General features: G+C 38.7%; 1 protein-coding gene across 1 annotated transcript in view; it reads right to left on the reverse strand.

Moving 5' to 3' along the window:
* The window catches only part of trap1 (TNF receptor-associated protein 1), a 29,453-nt gene extending 13,005 nt beyond the window's left edge, over positions 1-16,448 (reverse strand). Inside the window, exons 1-11 of the mRNA XM_061884810.1 lie at positions 16,217-16,448; positions 12,059-12,229; positions 11,891-11,973; positions 7,816-7,956; positions 6,286-6,357; positions 6,014-6,174; positions 5,806-5,915; positions 4,998-5,071; positions 2,846-3,001; positions 2,641-2,761; positions 2,482-2,551 (exon numbers count right to left, since the gene is read on the reverse strand). Coding sequence (XP_061740794.1) covers positions 2,482-2,551; positions 2,641-2,761; positions 2,846-3,001; positions 4,998-5,071; positions 5,806-5,915; positions 6,014-6,174; positions 6,286-6,357; positions 7,816-7,956; positions 11,891-11,973; positions 12,059-12,229; positions 16,217-16,334 — 1,277 coding nt within the window. The 5' untranslated portion in view covers positions 16,335-16,448. The remainder of the gene's footprint in view (positions 1-2,481; positions 2,552-2,640; positions 2,762-2,845; positions 3,002-4,997; positions 5,072-5,805; positions 5,916-6,013; positions 6,175-6,285; positions 6,358-7,815; positions 7,957-11,890; positions 11,974-12,058; positions 12,230-16,216) is intronic.
* Between the last annotated feature and the right edge of the window lie 2,294 nt (positions 16,449-18,742).

Consider the following 18,742-nt stretch of genomic DNA (forward strand, 5'->3'; position numbering starts at 1 on the left):
CCTAAGTGTAGCATGCTTAGCTAGCCATTGTTCTCTAATCATCCAGTGATAATGCCAGTAATAATGATACATGTAAGAAACAGTTTATTTGCCGCCATGGAGGAATGAACTAGTGATTAAAAGGAGGGACATTACCAAAGACGTTACATTGCGTTGAAGACGTCTTTGGTTGCTGTCAAATTTGCGGTACACAAATTGAATGTTTTATCCACATGCATTATCACAATATAACAAAGCTCTTTTGTCAGCCCAATTTAAATAATTCATAACGTATGTATATTGTGCAATCGTACTTTAATATACAAACCCTGTTTCCATATGAGTTGGGAAATTGTTTTAAATGTACATATAAGCAGAATACAAGGATTTGCAAATCCATTTCAACCCATATTCAGTTGAATATGCTACAAAAACAACATACTTGATGTTCAAACTGATAAACAATTTTTTTTTTGCAAATAATTATTAACTTTAGAATTGGATACCAGCAACACGTGACAAAGAAGTTGGGAAAGGTGGCAATAAATACTGATAAAGTTGAGGAATGGTCATCAAACACTTATTTGGAACATCTCACAGGTGTGCAGGCTAATTGGGAACAGGTGGGTGCCATGATTGGGTATAAAAACAGCTTCCCAAAAAATGCTCAGTCTTTCATAAGAAAGGATGGGGCGAGGTACACCCCTTTGTCCACAACTGCGTGAGCAAATAGTCCAACAGTTTAAGGACAATGTTTCTCAAAGTGCAATTGCAAAAAATGTAAGGATTTCAACATCTACGGTTCATAATATCATCAAAAGGTTCAGAGAATCTGGAGAAATCACCCCAAGTAAGCAACATGGCCGGAAACCAACATTGAATGACCATAACCTTCGATCCCTGAGACGGCACTGTAACAAAAACCGACATCATTCTCTAAAGGATATCACCACATGGGCTCAGGAACACTTCAGAAAACCACTGTCACTAAATACAGTTTGTCGCTACATCTGTAAGTGCAAGTTAAAGCTCTGCTATGCAAAGCGAAAGCCATTTATCAACAACATCCAGAAACGCCGCCGGCTTCTCGGGGCCCGAGATCATCTAAGATGGACTGATGAATGATCTTTATTGTCATTGTGCATGTACAGGTACAGGTCCAACGAAATTTAGGTTGCTTCCCTGAGGTGCTTTGCATTTAAAAAAAAAGAAGAAACCACACAATATACAGAAACAACACAATATACACAATATGCAATATACAATATGGCCTAAGACCCCTCTAAGAGGCAATGTAAAAGAACGAGACAATAAAAAGTATAAAGTGACTGGTAAAAACTGACTAAAGAGGAGAATGCTGATTCCCAGTGTGCTGAGGGGGTGAGAGTCAGTATTTCCTACCTCCTATGCTGTGCAGGCTTTTGATTGTGGATTAAATATGTAAATAAATATGGTAAATATTGTCCAGTTGTTGTTTTTTTACATTCCAGCTGCGTTTAGTGCAGTTATGGCCCGGGGGTAGAAAATGTTCTTGAGTCTATTTCTGCGGGATCGCATGGTTCTGAGACGTCTGCCGGAAGGCAGCCGATCGAAGTGGCTGTTGCCGGGGTGGGATGGGTCCTTGAGTATGTTGGCTGCCTTCTTCAGGCAGCGGGAGTGGATGCAAAGTGGAAAAGTGTTCTGTGGTCTGATGAGTCCACATTTCAAATTGTTTTTGGAAATATTCGACATTGTGTCATCCGGACCAAAGGGGAAGCGAACCACCCACACTGTTATCGACGCAAAGTTCAAAAGCCAGCATCTGTGATGGTATGGGGTGCATTAGTGCCCAAGGCATGGGTAACTTACACATCTGTGAAGGCACCATTAATGCTGAAAGGTACATACAGGTTTTGGAACATATGCTGCCATCTAAGCGTCGTCTTTTTCATGGACACTCCTGCTTATTTCAGCAAGACAATGCCAAGCCACATTCAGCAGGTGTTACAACAGCGTGGCTTTGTAAAAAAAAAAAAGAGTGCGAGTACTTTCCTGGCCCGCCTGCACCTGTCTCCCATCGAAAACGTGTGGCGCATTATGAAGCGTAAAATACGACAGCGGAGACCCCGGAAATGACTGAAGCTCTACATAAAACAAGAATGGGAAAGAATTCCACTTTCAAAGCTTCAACTTCTTCAGTTCCCAAACGTTTATTGAGTGTTGTTAAAAGAAAAGATGATGTAACACAGTGGTGAACATGCCCTTTTCCACCTACTTTGGCACGTGTTGCAGCCATGAAATTCTAAGTTGATTAATTTTTGCAAAAAAATAAAAATAAAGTTTATGAGTTTGAACATCAAATATCTTGTCTTTGTAGTACATTCAATTGAATATGGGTTGAAAATGTTTTGCAAATAATTGTATTCCGTTTATATTTACATCTAACACAATTTCCCAACTCATATGGAAACAGGGTTTGTAAACAGAATTTCCCTCAGTTTGCTCTTCTTCCATGCATTGTACCTGATCAGGGCGCTCTCTTGTAAAAGCTCTCTGCTCAAGTTGAGAGGGATGTCCTCACTGTCCACCACCCCTGCACACAAGCAGATCAAACAGGTATGAGCATGATAAGACAACATGTGCTCATAAGTACAGAGAGATGGTGTTCAGGAGAACATTTACCCCTGAGAAAGCGCAACCACTTGGGCAGGATGTCGGTGGCTTTGGTCTGAATGAGAACCTTTCTGCTGTAGAGAGCCACGCTGGAGCCCATCTCCCTGCTCACATCAAACATGGATGGCTTCTGTTTAAAAAAATAAAATAAAATATAATGAAAATAATGCTTACATGACGTTTCTGCATAGAAATGAAAACCAAACATTCTTACCGTTTCAGGGACATAGAAAATGCTTCGGATGTTGAGCGGGGCGTCGGTGCGGTAGTGCAGCATGTAGCGCGGCTTGTCGTACGCCTGCGCGATGTAGCGGTAGAACTCTTCGTGCTGCCAGTCACTGATCTCTTTGGGCTCCATCATCCATAAAGCCTGGTGGCAAAGAGGACAGGATTCGGATTGTTGGGGAGTTAGCAGAAAATACAAGAACAACAACCAATTTCTATGACGCTTTATGAAGGGCTGGCATAGCCAAGATGGTAACACTGAGTGCTTCTCTAGTCAGTTTTCTATTAATTAGAGCTGGACGATTATGGTAAAAATAATAATCACAATTATTTACATTTTCTTTTACCCTTATTGTTGGGTCATAAACACAGTTTATTAATCTTTGTGTTAAATGCAAAAATCCTCACATTAGTTCTCTTTCCCGCCTTTTTGTAACATGCCAGCCAGGTATGACTGCAAGGGAAGTTCAGCTTCCTCTAAAATATCAAAAAAGTGGTCAAATGTGTTCTTTTGTGTTTGCATCTGACTAAATGCATTACGTTGCGTTCAACTTTTATTTAGAATCAGCTACTTTAGCGACAGCTGGCGCGATCTTTACTTAATCGTTGTGTGAGCATCAAAGTGCTGCAGCCAAACTAGACAATCATTAGATGAATGCTCGAATTTGTCCCGCCTACGAAGCGAATGAATAAGAGTGATTGAAAGTGGGGCGCCGGGCTTCCGCATGATGATTGGATGACCTGTCTGGCCTGAATCACAGAGACAGCAAAATGAGCGAATCAGCCTTCTTGAAATATAAAACACGACCAAGGCATTTTTCAACTTTCATTCCGTTGTTCCTAATGATAGAGAAATTTATAATTTCCTAATTGAATGTTTCCTTGTAAAATCTAGCATGTTTACATATTTGATCTGGAATAGAAGACTGTATTCATCTTTAAAGAGTCGCTGAAATATAGCTTCTTCTACTTAAAAGACCAGCAGCTGCCACTGATATACAGCCTGTGTTACAATGTACAGTAATAACAATTGTGAAAAAAACTATATAAGAAAAATATTTTATTACTAATTACTTAACACAGACTTGTTTTAAATGTATGTAAATTATTTTTAATATTCTAAATATATATATACTGTACATATATATATATATATATATATAATTTTTTATTTAATTTAATTTTTTTCATTATCAACAATTATGCAAATTAATGTACATGATTACGTCTCTTTGACCATTCCCCCAGTTATGCCCCCACCGCCACATGCACAGTATATTAGCAAGCTGTGGAAATCCCTGACTTGTGTAAAGTAGTTTTTTGAAACCTTTATTTTATTTGTGCAGTCAGGGCGGATGTTGCACATAGTTGTTAGAGTGAAGAGGGCAAGTGTGCTGTTGTTTTGATTGGTTTGCCCTTGTTTTGAGTGTGACGAGTGTAGAGACTTTAGGCTGTGTAACAAAAAAAAGACCCAGCCTCTCAAGTTGCGACTGCTGTACTGTTTGTACGTTGATCTTACATCAATGATATCGTTCACAACAACACAAGACGATGATATGGGTTGTGGGTGTATGGATTGTTCTTGCTAGCTTTAGCTTCATAGTTTAGTCGCTGTTTTAAGTGACCATCCCTACATTGTTTAGTTCAGGACATGGAGGTTAAATGTTTTGGGGATGAATTAGCGGTCCCTGACACATTTCACCGAAAAAATGTTCCTTCTCCTAACAATGATAGCATTTCACTCACATTTATGTTAATTTCCGTGATATTCTGTGTTAAACAGCAGACTTCGTTTTATTGGCCGATTGTGTGATTCCGTCGGCGGTCATGTTAAAGTGGAAATCATACGCCTTACTTGTTTTTGTTGAGTTTAGTGATTATTGATTAGGCATACTACCATTGTGTCAAATAAATAGTAACAAGGATGGTTATGCTTATGGTGTTATTTTATGGTGAGATCCCAAACTCCTCGTAGACATTGTCCTTTTTTCACTCATTTTCCTCATCTGCTTAACCGTTACAAGCTCAGGAATTTGCATGCCAGTTGTGAGGCCCACAATAGAGATTAAAATTGTATTAATTGTTCAGCCCTACTCAGAATGGCAGCCAAGCGATCACAATAATTCACACAACTACCCTACCTGAAGAGTGTTCAGCCTCCGTCCGTTGAGGAAAATGGGAAAGCTGACGAAGTTGCTGTACTTTGTCACAACATCTGCAGAAAAGACATATTGCCTTATTGTCAAATGGCAAGAAGGATTATCCTGATTCAATATTAATATCGTTCGGATATTAGCAAAATTCGGATATCGGCTTGTATCTAAAATCTCCAACAAAAATAGTCCAGCAGCGCGTTTACCTGTAAAGCTTAACAGCCAGTTAGAGTTCAAAGAACAGCTTTTTGTCGTATGGTGTGTAGACAAGTTACGATTCAATATTGATATTGTTCCGTTACCAACAAAAACAGTATCGGAGGCTGTTAGCTGGCATTTAAAACTCTCCTATAAATAGTGAGCTCCGATAAAAGCAGTCCCTCAGTGTTAACACAAACATAATAAGTGTCTGTAATTGAAAAATGTTGTAGTCTACATTTGTCAATATAAACAAACATCATCAAATAATTAAAGTTGCATATTACATACAGATAAAAAGTCTCTAAAGTGTGCAGTTCCAAATGTGTCTACATCATTCAACTTCCTGCGTCATGACCTTAATTTAATTAATTATTGTGACCACTAAGTGTTGCCAACAAACTAAGCACCACTCCATTTCAAAAAGCATAAGTCATGTCGCTTGATCTAGCCTTTTCTAACATTCCATCTTACAAAATATGTACTAAGAATTATGCTGATATTGTAATGTATTAATAGTGGCATCAGCCAATACTTAAGGCTCCAATATCGGTATTGTACTGGAAGGAAGTTTACTGTGCAAAGTGCAGTTCTTTACCTTTAACTCTGTCCTCAGAGGAAAACTCCTTGCAGTCATCTTTGAGGTACAACACAATCTTTGTGCCCTGCTGAACGCCGTTAGCCTCGGCTATTTCAAAGACTCCAGAGCTTGAAGAGAGAAAAAGAATGTGAACTTATCCTAGTTTCAACAGTTTCTACGAGCTGTACAGTATTGTGTACTAGTATAAGTAAAAGCATGTTCTCACCCATCAGAGGACCACTTGTATCCAGGTGCTTCGGGTTCAGCCGATTTGGAATAGACGTCCACGCGGTCAGACACCATGAAGGCAGAGTAGAAGCCAACGCCAAACTGCCCGATGATGGTGCTATTGGCCTCTGCTTGGTTTTGCAGAGCATCCAAAAATGCCTGTTTGTGTCATAGAAGATGACACAAACATTGTTAGCTCTTAGAAATGAAGCCACATTTTCATAGACATATAAGGATATAAAAAAAGAAGAAATAAATGTAGACTGCTACCTTAGACCCAGAACGTGCTATAGTTCCCAGGTTGGTAACCAGCTCCTCTTGGTTCATACCCACTCCTGTGTCCTGTTAAGAAAAAAACCATTCAAAAATTAAGAATGTCAGAATGGCATATAATAACATGTACGTCCACTAGGTGGCATAATTGCTCATAAAACTGTGTTTTGTAGCACAGGTACTACAATATGGGACTTTTAGCAGTCACTCTTCAACATACTGTACAAATAAATACAAAATATTAAGGACATTGAAAATAAAAAAAATTGGAAGCAATTAAAGTTTGTAACACGAAAATATGTGCACTTTTGTACATTATAAATTATGTTAGTCAAAATCTACTAAACACTACTTCTACAACTAAGAACGTTCTAATCAGGGTTTGAGGCTGCCGATTCCGATCATCTATAAGTGAGATAGTCTGGTACGAAAGGTAGGAATATTTGGGCACCTCAAAATTTGATTATGATTCGATTTAGGGGCTATGATTAAATTATAAACAGCTTATTTATACAGTTGTGATCAAAATAATAGAAGTCCGACATCACTAGCAAGATAAATCACTGTTTTTGTTAGAATTTCAACATCTACACAGCAAGTACGTTTCTAGAAGATTAAGTAAATGTATAGACACCAACAGACCCAACAGGCTTGACGTGCGTGCTGGATATTCTGTGAAACTGAATCATTAACTGAAAGTAAAATATAGCAGTCTAACAGTACAATTAGTGAGGTCATTGATTATGTGAAGAAAAAATATGTTACACAGGTGGTCCTGGCTGTGCGATTGTCCTTGAAAAACAGAGTAAAATGTTTTTTTTTATGGATTGACCCCTCTGCTTACATGTTGTGTATTTCTGGCTGCAATAATGCTGACACAACGGTTTCTGTTATGTTATCCTCACTCTAGACTCTTATTAATCTACTTGTTGATTTCCTGTTAATAACTGCTTACTTTCTGGTGTAAGTTAACACGCTTCCATCCAAACTTCTTAAACTTTACTGAGCACTTTTTTTGGGTGTTGTTTCAAGCTATCTTAGCGGCGAGCTGAGCTATTAGCATGCCTACTCCTGGCTGGCTTGCACTGTGTGTGGAACATGTCCAGCCTTTATTGTACAGTGATAATGATACTTTATTTAATGACACCTAATTTTCCGCAATGGAGGTCATTATTATTAATTTGGGGAGCGGCTCCACACCATGTATGGGAATTCCACAATTAGTTGCTAGCTTGTAAACTGGGAGACTTCAATCAAATACATACAGTGGGAGCCAGAGGGGAACAGCGTTTGTGTTCGGCATTGAAAAGCATTAATCGACAATGGCGATGACATAATTTTTAATGAAAATCAGCAGATACTGATCGATCGCCACATCCTTAACTACAACACTTTGATGGCACAAAAATAAACATTTTTAAATAAATAGCTTTCTTACAGTGTCCCAAAAAACTTGGCATTGTCAGCGTTGTAAAGGAACAATTATTGATACAACTCTTATATTGGATTGCAGTTGATTGAATGTACCTGTAGAGTGAAGGTGCCTTTAGCAGCGTCAGTCTGCAGATGGATCTCCATAGGAGCGGTCTCGCCACCTGCTGTGATCAGCTTGTGGCGCAACTTCTCCAGAGCATCACTGCCGTTAGAGATCAGCTCTCTGATGAACACCTAGAGGAAAAGAAGCCCTAGAAGTTTAGTCTAAACCAAGGTTAAAATAAGTATAACCTAGGGCTGGACGATTATGACAAAAATAACAATCATGATTATTATTTTAATCACCATTAATTAAACGATTAAACATTAATTTTGAAATATTAATTACAGTGTACAATAAGCAGCGACAGTTAAAAAAAATAGAGCAAAACAATATATAAAAAAAATATAAGTCAATACCAATTAATGTTTTTAGTAGTGCTGTCAAAATGAACCTTATAACGAGTTTACTATAAGTTCATAAACAGCGCTCAATTTCTTAAGTTGTGATTAACACGCAGGCGTCCTGACTCTTTTTGGACTCTTGGGCCATTCCGTAGCGGAGAAAAAATGGCTGATTTCACTATTTACTGATGAGCCATGAGCGGGTAAAAAGCGATCAGAAATGGAAAAAGAAAAGGATAAATTGTGGAAATACCAGGTCCAAAGCCATGACAAGTTGTTCTCACGACAAGACAAAACAATTTTTTAAACCCATGATCGCTGTGAGACGTTAACAGCGTGCTGCCGAGCTTGCATTCAGAGAGGTCGGTCGAGCTTCACTTCCGTGTTACTTTAATGCATAAATAACATAACAAATGTTGATTGTTACTGTAACGGTTTTGGTAAAATGGCATAAAAGCTCAGCAAAAAGTAAAAACATTGGGCAGGAAGTCCAGGGTCACTTCTTTATCAGTGACTTTCACACCATTAAGACACCTTCTCAAACCAATCACAAACTTCCGGCTTCACAATAGCATTACTCATTACAATCGGTCTAACTACATAACAAAATGAAAAAATGTCTTACAATAGGATCATGCTTTGTCAAAGATAAATGCTGTACATCAAAAGAGGAATAGGGCATTTTCTAGCAGAATGAAAACAAGTTTATATTATTTCATAAAATGTTCTGGATGATAGTCCTCAATTAAGGAATGTTTAGCAAGTTGAATATTATATGTTATTATCATGCAGAGATATGAATACCATTAGCTTTTACAACATGTAATGTACAGAATATCAGAAGCATGTATTCAGTTAGAAATATTACAGATTACATCAGGCTTCCTCCAACCTCCAAAGACATGCACCTGAGGATACGTTGATTGGCAACACTTAATTGACCCTAATGTGTGAATGTGAGTGTGACTGTGTGTCCGTGTTGGCCCTGCAATGAGGTGGCCAACACCCCCCCCCCCCCCCCCCCAACCACCACCACCACCACCACCACGAGAGGGACAAGCGGTAGATCAAAGCATGGTCGTAAAAATCCACATTGTGTTATTAATGTGTTAAACTGGTATCTAAGTATGGTGTCGCACCTTCTCTGAATGCAAGTGCTCATACAGCAAGCATAAAAATTCTGTATTCCTCCAAAAAACTAAATCTGGCAAGACACTAAGGCTAAACTGCCTTAGTGTCTTAGCGGTAATTTGTTTTATTGTCATTAAAAACATGTTAATGTCCTTTCTGTGTTGAGCTGTTAAAAAAAGAATAAAGTTTTTTAAAAAAATTCATTAAAGCTAACTAATTCTCCGTTCATGGTAGGGCTGGGCAATATGGCCTTTTATTAATATCTCAATATTTTTACGCCATGTTACGATACACGATATATATCTCGATATTTTGCTTTAGCTTTGAATGAACACTTGATGCATATAAACACAGTAGTTAGATGATTCTTTGTCTACGTTAAAAATGTATTGTCCATACTGCATTAATACATGCTAATTTTTAACTTTCATGAAGAGAGGGAAATCACAACTAAGTCAATTTATCAAAACTGTATTTATTAAACAGTTATTAAACATTGGCACAAATATTCAAGTCATTTCAAAACAGAAAGGGCAAGATTTTCAGAGACATTTTAAAACACTATTAGTGCACTTTGGTAAATGTCACCAAAATGACATATCAAAACAACACTAAATTAAAGTGCACTTTTTGTACAGAACGCCACTGCAACATTTTAAAACAAAACTGTCAAATAAAAATTAGCTACATAATAGGAAATCAAATAGTGTATGTCCTTCGCTATGTGGTAAGTTACTGCGGACGATATCTCCTTCTGTTTTTGACTATTTTTTTTATACGGTGTTGATCTGGAAATGGAAGATGCCAGGCTCAGTTGGGTCAGTGCTTTGTTGGGTGTGGCACCGGCCAAGATGTTGACATGCCAAGTTTCAAGCACTCTTCATTCTCTAGCGGGTGACTGTTCAAATGATGCTACAAATTAGTAGTGCTGTTACTTTTTGTAGCAGCGCGTCTGCCGCATACTTCACATTTAATCTTCCTGCTTGAAGCCAAACCACCGCCAGACAATGGACCCTGTGCTGTTTTGCTTGGGAATTAATTATTCTTCCTCCATTTGTTACCAGATTCGCACCTTCTCTCTGTCTCTCGTATTACCACTCGCACCTCACCGCTTGCACCTGCCAGAGAAGTTAGCTGTTACAGCTAACTTTACCTATGGTACATTCCTCTCTGCTACCTCTGCTCGGTGAGGGCGTATGACGTTGCACGCGCGACAGTATGTGACATATGTATGAAGGTGCGCTTGTTTTATCTCTCTGTGAGAATGATAGAAAAGAAAGAGGGGAAAAAGGCCTGTAGAATACTGCCCGCAGCTAAAAACTACTGCGTGAGAACATATACTCAAATACTCACGATAGTCATTTTCTACACCGCACAGAGACAAACCCGCATTATATAGTATATCAATATAACGCCCAGCCCTAATTCATGGTAATAAAAATTGAAAATTATCTGTCTAAGGTATACTTTTTACTGATGAAAAACAATATCTATCTGCTATTAATTGTTGATTGCGAGTTAACTATGAAAAAAACACAATTAACCACAATCAATTATTTTAATTGTTTGGCAGTCCAAGTTTGTATATGTATGTACACATTTTTTTGGCCGTTTTAAAGGAAATATATGAATCGGCGCCGAATATGTCATATTGACTACGCCCCCCCCTGCCACAAGTGTTTTGGCAATCTGGGGGAAGCCCTACCTTGTCTCAATGTACAAAAGTTCCGTCCACCACTTGTGTGTCTATTGAAAGCGGGGTGATTGATCTCCGGCGCTCATTCTGTGTTGCAAGCGTAAGTGGGGTTTTTTTTAGCCGTTTTCCAGTTGTGCTAGCTTGATGCGTGTCCAAAGAAAGCAACCGACAAGTAGTGTGTGGTTTAACACATTAAGAAATTATTCTAATTTTTTCCTCCCCCTCCCTTCTGCTAAACGGAAAACTGATTAACCAATAATTTCAAATGAGTTTTATTTTTTATACCTAATCATTGTAGTGACCTGGCTGTTAAAATTATGACGTGCTGTGATTTCAAACTGTGAACGCACTAGAGAACTAAAGACAATGTGTGTGCGAGTCGGCAGGGTGGCTACAAATGAGGACAGTTCAGCTCGTTGTTTGGTTTTGTTATAAAAGGATAGTTGATCCATCACCCATTTGTTATATTTGTTTGATATACTGTACTGTGTGGAGCCTTATATTGTTTTATACTTTTACTACTAGACTTTTGTAAAGGCTAAAACCCATTATTCATGTTTACATTGTTTCTTAAGGAAGAAGCGGTAGAAATTGGATGGATGAATGGGGCAACAGCCCTGTTCAAAAACTAATTAAATTAGTAAATCGAAGTTCAACTATATATCAAAGGAATCATAACATGGCAAAAGTCAAAACCCCTGGCATGCTTGCTCACCTGTGACTACATTTGCATGCTTAATATAGACCTGCCATTTTATTAATGTAATTTCTCAACTCACAAGGCCCTTGATGACAACATCCACAGTAAAAAAATAATCACAAAGACCTAAACTATGACCACAAATAATGATCTACAGGAGGGACACTCGCAATGGTGTAGTTTCCTAAACATATTACCTCCTTCTCTGAGTAGAGGGACCTGGCAACAATGTCCAGAAGCTTTTTCGTCTCGGCCTGAAATTCATGTTTAGAGAAGGTGCCTATGTGGATAAAATAGGAGAACAGTTATATAGTAACAAACAGTAGCACAAGTAAAAATAACTGTCAAAAATGGACACACAGCACCTTGCACAGACTCAGAATCTTTGATGATGGTGTGCAAAGGTTCCTCCTCAGGCTCCTTTTCAGCTTCTTGCGTGCTGTAGTATGACTGCTGGCTGATCCAAGGAAACACCTGCTGAGAGCGCCACAGTTTGGGCCGATTGCTCCACCTATGCTGGGGTTCCACCTGGAGGTCTGAGGACATGGAAGCAAGTCCAAAAACTAAATGTAACTCTCGTACGTCAACTTTGATGTAAAAACATGGTTATTTAGAAACTACGGCACTTATGCTGCTTGCTCCCATGTAGGCCAGCTGTCAGTGAAAGGAGAAACTGGAAATTGTCATGTATCATCTTGCAATTGTATGCATGTTCGAAATAAACTGATATAACTGAAATAAACTGATGAAAAGAAAACTAAATTTATGGTGTTTAGTGGTGCAAGGACAAATTGTGAAGCAAAATTAAAATTAAATCAAGTGGAAATTGATACACTATATGAAACAAAATTCTTGGGAATAATACTTGATCATAAATTATGTTAGAAACCGCATATTGAATATATAAAGGGAAAAAAATCCAAATCCATTGCTATTCTTTATAAAGTAAGACACATGCCGAATAAGAAATGTCTGCATATGTTATATTGTTATTTTATTTTTCCATATTTAAACATATTGTGTTGAAGTTTGGGGAAATGCTTATAAAACAAACATAGACCAATAATTAAACTTAAAAAAGGGGTAATTTGAATAATCCACAAAGCATGCTACTATGAACCTACCAATCCATTATTTATAAGACGCTGAGATCATTATTCATGCGTTCGTTACGTCTCGTCTCGATTACTGTAACGTATTATTTTCAGGTCTCCCTATGTCTTGTATTAAAATATTACAGTTGTTAAAAAATGCGGTTGCTAGACTTTTGACAAGAACAAGAAAGTTTGATCACATTACACCTATACTGACTCATCTGCACTGGCTTCCTGTGCATTTAAGATGTGATGTTAAGGTTTTACTACTTACGTATAAAATACTACACGCTCTAGCTCCATCCTATCTTGCCGATTGTATTGTACCATATGTCCCGGCAAGAAATCTGCGTTCAAAGAACTCTGGCTTATTATTGATTATCAGAGCCAAAAAAAAGTCTGCGGGCGGTACAGCATTTTCTATTCGGGCTCCAGTAACATGAAATGCCCTCCCGATAACAGTTAGAGATGCTACCTCAGTAGAAGCATTTAAGTCCCATCTTAAAACTCATTTTTTACTCTAGCCTTTAAATAGACCCCCCTTTTAGACCAGTTGATCTGCCGTTTCCTTTCTTTTCGGCTCTGCCCCCCTCTCCCTTGTTGAGGTGGGGGGGGGGGACACAGATCCGGTGGCAATAGATGAAGTGCTGGCTATCCAGAGTCGGGACTCGGGAGGCCCGCTCGCCTGTATATCGGTTGGGATGAGATGGTCTCCTGCTGGCCCCACTATGGACTGGACTCTCACTATTATATTAGCTCCACTATGGACTGGACTTTCACAATACTATGCTAGACCCACTCGACGTCTGTTGCATCCGGTCTACCCTAGAGGGCGGGGGGTTTGGGGGTCCTCCCACATCTGCGGTCCTCTCCAAGGTTTCTCATAGTCATTATCATTGAAATTCCACTGGGTTGTGAGTTTTTCCTTGCTCTTATGTGGAATCTGAACAAGGGCTGGGCGATATATCGATATACGCGATATATTGCGGGTTGGTCTCCGTGCGATATAAAAAATTACTAAACCGTGATATTCGAGTATACGTTCGCACGCAGTTGCTTTTAGCTGCGGGCATTACACTAAAGGTTCTTCCCACTCCTTCTTGTGTCTCCTTCTCACAGACGTCACATACGTATACGCCCTTGCGGAGAAGAGAGGTAGCAGACTGGGTAACTTAGCTGTGATGCTAGCGAAGCCGTGTGAGTGGTAATACGAGAGAAAGAAGGTGCGAATCTGGTAACAAATGAAGGAAGAATTAATTCCCAAGAAAAACAGCAGGGGGTAAATCATCTGGCTGTGGTTTGGCTTCAAGTGGGACTATGACGAATAGACAACTTTAATTAGTCAAGTGTAGGGCACAGGCGTTGCTACCAAAAGTAGCACTACTGCTAATACGTAGCATCATTTGAAAAGTCACCTGCTAATAACTGTTTAATAAATACAGTTTTGGTCCACTGACTTAGTTGTGATTTCCTTCTCTGCAGGAAAGTTTAAAATGAGCATATATTAATGCAGTATGAACAAGAATGTTTTAAATGCGACACATACTGCTGTGATTATATGTATCAAGTGTTAATTCAAGGCTAAGGCAAAATATTGAGATATATATCGTGTACCGCTATATGGCCTAAAAAATATTGAGATATTAAAAAAAGGCCATATCGCCCAGCCATAATCTGAACCGAGGATGTCATTGTGGCTTGTGCGGGCCTTTGAGATAATTGTGATTTAGTGCTTTATAAATAAATATTGATTGACGATTGATTGAAATGTATTTTAGTTTTAGGAGTTAAATGGTAGAACAAGCTCAGCGAGGAGTTGAAGATATTTGTTATGGTTTAAGAAAGCCTTGAGAGGTGAAAAAATTGAATATTATAAAATATAACGATTACTTTCATTCCATTGATTTTTTTGAATGTTGATGTTCCAGGTTATCTAATTTTCAGTGAATGTGCAGGATAGGCAAATATAAGCCTTGGCTTATATAATATTCTTTTTTCGCTCATACATTTTCTGTTTGTATGTGAATGTATATGATTGTTAATATGTTGATCACACAAAATGGTTGATTATAAGACCGAAATAAACTCAGTCCATTGAAAAACTCAATGCATAACCGTATATTAAAGGCCTACTGAAACCCACTACTACCGACCTCGCAGTCTGATAGTTTATATATCAATGATGAAATATTAACATTGCAAGACATCCCAATACGGCTTTTTTAGTTTACTAAATTGCAATTTTAAATTTCCCTCGAGGTATCCTGTTGAAAACGTCGCGGAATGATGACGCGTAGGATGACACATGCGCGTGACGTCACCGGTGGTAGCGGACATGTTCTCCAGCACCGATCGCGGCTGAAAGTAGTCTGATTTTATCGTGTAATTATACAGTATTTTGAAAATCTGTGTTGCTGAATCTTTTGCAATTTGTTCAATTAATAAAGGAGACTACAAATAAGAAAGATGTAGGTGGAAAGTGGTGTATTGCAGCCGGCTGTAGCAACACAAACACAGCCGGTGTTTATTTGTTTGTTGTGAAGCTTTAATATGGAACAGAGCGATCAAGCGAACATGGTTCTCTACCACATGTCAACCGGCAGGTTTCGGTGAGAAAATAGTGGTAATAAGTCGGCATGAGCGGAGCTTGTGTAGTTCTTCCTGCAGCTGTCAAAGAGGCAGCTGTAGACTCTCTTGGCTCCTCCAAGGCTTCCCTCAAAGACATTGGCGGTCACCACACCCCTCCGGCTTTCAGGTATGACTATATAATCTCACTAAAACACTAGTAACACAATAAGCAGATAAGGGATTTTCCAGAATTATCCTGGTAAACGTGTCTAATAACATCTAAAATCGCTCCCACTGCCCTCACCTGTTTTTTTTTTCTTCTAGTCCTTCACTCTCACTATCCTGATCCATGAATCTTTCATCCTCGCTCAAATTAATGGGGAAATTGTCGCTTTCTCTGTCCGAATCGCTCTAGCTGCTGGTGGCCATGATTGTAAACAATGTGAGAATGTGAGGAGCTCCACAACCCGTGACGTCACGCGCACATTGTCTGCTACTTCCGGTAAAGGCAAGGCTTTTTTTATTAGCGACCAAAAGTTGCGAACTTTATCTACTAAATCCTTTCAGCAAAAATATGGCAATAAGTATGACACATATAATGCATCTGCTATCCCCGTTTAAATAAGAAAATCTCATTTCAGTAGGCCTTTAAATTGATGTACCTAATGTTGTGGCCGGTGAGTCTCGCTCTTGCGTCACATTGAAACCCGACTGTAAACCACGTTCCGGTAATTTTACTCTTTTGTAAATGACCTTGTAGTAACCTTCTCTCGGCACATTTGGAGTTTTAAGAATGTGTATCGTAATGTTGTGAAGTAGCACGACGCTCAAATGCTAGCCCGGCTATGCTAACACACTTACCCCGTGTCAGGGATGGCGAGACAGAACCGCTCAGCCTTCGTGTACACGGTGGTACTCTTGAGGTGGTTCTGGCGGACAAGGTGATACCGAACCGGGCCAAAGTAAGACAGCGGGACATGGTGGTAGCCACAGAGAAGAGGACGGCGGACAATTGCGGTCAAGTTGGCAGAGGAGGAAACACGCTGAACTACACTGACAGTAGGACACCCGCTGGTCCTAATGATGGAAGTGCGGTGTTCATCTAAGTGCCTGATTTAAAATGGCGTCGGTCAGCTTTGTAAATGTGACTGATAAAATGCTAATTGATAAAATGTTAAGATTTTTTTTTGATTGTGTATGTAGCAATGTAGTGTAAATATTTTACATGTCGAATTATTTTTAATTATGAATATCCTTAAATGATAAATTGCCAAGGTCAAATTGTGGTCAACTGACTCGAAGGGGATAAGATTAGCTTTGTTTTTAATAATCATTTTTGAAGTGTTGCTCTATTATACATGCTTTTTCCTAAGAGGATTTTTTTTTTCATGTTACATTAAAAATAATAATACACTTCCAGTTATTTACTTAGGAGAAGTGTTCAAAGTGCGGCCCGGGGGTCATTTTTAACGGTTCCACGGTACATTTTAAAAATACAGTTGGAAAAAAATTAAATACATAAAAAGTGATATAAAAGAGCAAACAGGTGAAATGTAACAATAAAATGTTGCAATGCTTTAATAACACAAAGCTGCCATGCAGGCTGTTTCTTTCTTTAAAAAAAAAATGTATGAATCAAAATCAATGTCATTTTGAATTATTGACCTATTCAAGGCTTCAATTACGTCACATTAAATATTCCACTTTGAGATATTTTTTTGGGAAAATGTTGTATATTTTGTGTTTCACCATATAAAAAACTGAGATTTTTAAATTTTTTTAAAGGGCCTAAAACAAACAACACATAAACAACAATAAAACCTAAAATTGACGGATATATCTGAAGTTGATCTTGAGATTATTGTGCTAAAAGTAAACAATAAAAAAAAAGTATAATTAATTTTTTACCACTTTAATGAGTAGGACACTTTTAGATCCCCAATTATTTAAGTGTGATTTTTTTTTAAGTGTCATTGCTCAAAAAATTATAATGAATCAAAATCCAAAATTAAGGCTCGAATTAATATATAACCTCAAATATTCCACCTAAAAAAGCTATTGGGTGAAAACATTGCATATTTAGTGTTTTTTCCTTTTTTTTTTTCCTAATGTTGATATAGAGATTTAAAACTTGAATAATAATGAAAATAATGATACCGAATAATGACACATTTTTTATATTTTTTTTTTACCAAAACCCTTTGGGGTCCCTGGGATCATAACTGAGTGGAGGCCTAAATGTATATTTATATGCGGCCTTCAGTGGAAAAAGTTTGGACACCCCTGCACTAGAGCAATTCACTTTGTCTAAAGTATTTGGCTTTACCATGAATTGATTAACGTGGACCCCGACTTTAACAAGTTGAAAAACTTAATCGGATGTTACCATTTAGCGGTCAATTGTACGGAATATGTACTGTACTGTGCAATCTACTAATAAAAGTTTCAATCAATTAATCAATTGACCACCTGCCTTGCTCACATAAGAACTTGAAGTGCCATCCCATTCCTAACCCATAGGGTTCAATATGTTGTTGGTCCACCTTTTGCAGCTATTACAGCTTCAACTCTTCTGGGAAGGCTGTCCATAAGGTTACGGAGTGTGTTTAAAGGAATTTACGACCATTCTTCCAAAAGCAAATTGGTGAGGTTGAGAAGGCCTGGCTCTCAAGTTTCCGTTCTAATTCACCCCAAAGGTGTTCTATCGGGTTCAGGTCAGGACTCTGTGCAGGCCAGTAAAGTTCCTCCAAACCAGACTCTGTCATCCATGTCTTTATGGACCTTGCTTTGTGCACTGGTGCACAGTCATGTTGGAAAAGGAAGGGGCCCACTCCAAACTGTTCCCACAAAGTTGGGAGCATGGAGTTGTCCAAAATGTTTTGGTATCCTGGAGCATTCAAAGTTCCTTTCACTGGAACTAAAGGGTCAAGCCCAACTCCTGAAAAACAGCCCCACACCATAATTCCTCCTCCACCCAATTACACACAACGCAGTCCGAAAAGTACCGCTCTCCTGGCAACCTCCAAACCCAGACTGGCCCTCCGATTGCCAGACGGAAAAGCTTGATTAATCACTCCAGAGAACACGTCTCCACTGCTCTTGAGTCCAGCGGTGATGTGCTTTACACCACTGCAAACGAGGCTTCGCATTGGACTAGGTGATGTATGGCTTAGATGCAGCTGCTTGGCCATGGAAACACATTCTATGAAGCTCTCTGCGTACTGTGCAGAAAGTCGGCTTCCTATTTTCACTATGTGCTTCAGCATCCACTGACCCCTCTGTTTGTTTTTCGTGGCCTACCACTTGGTGGCTGAGTTGCTGTTGTTCCAATACTCTTCTATTTTCTTATTATAAAGCTGACAGTTGACTTTGGAATATTTAAGAGCG

The sequence above is a fragment of the Nerophis ophidion genome, linkage group LG23, assembly GCF_033978795.1.
Source record: "Nerophis ophidion isolate RoL-2023_Sa linkage group LG23, RoL_Noph_v1.0, whole genome shotgun sequence".
NCBI classification, from domain to species: Eukaryota; Metazoa; Chordata; class Actinopteri; order Syngnathiformes; family Syngnathidae; genus Nerophis; species Nerophis ophidion.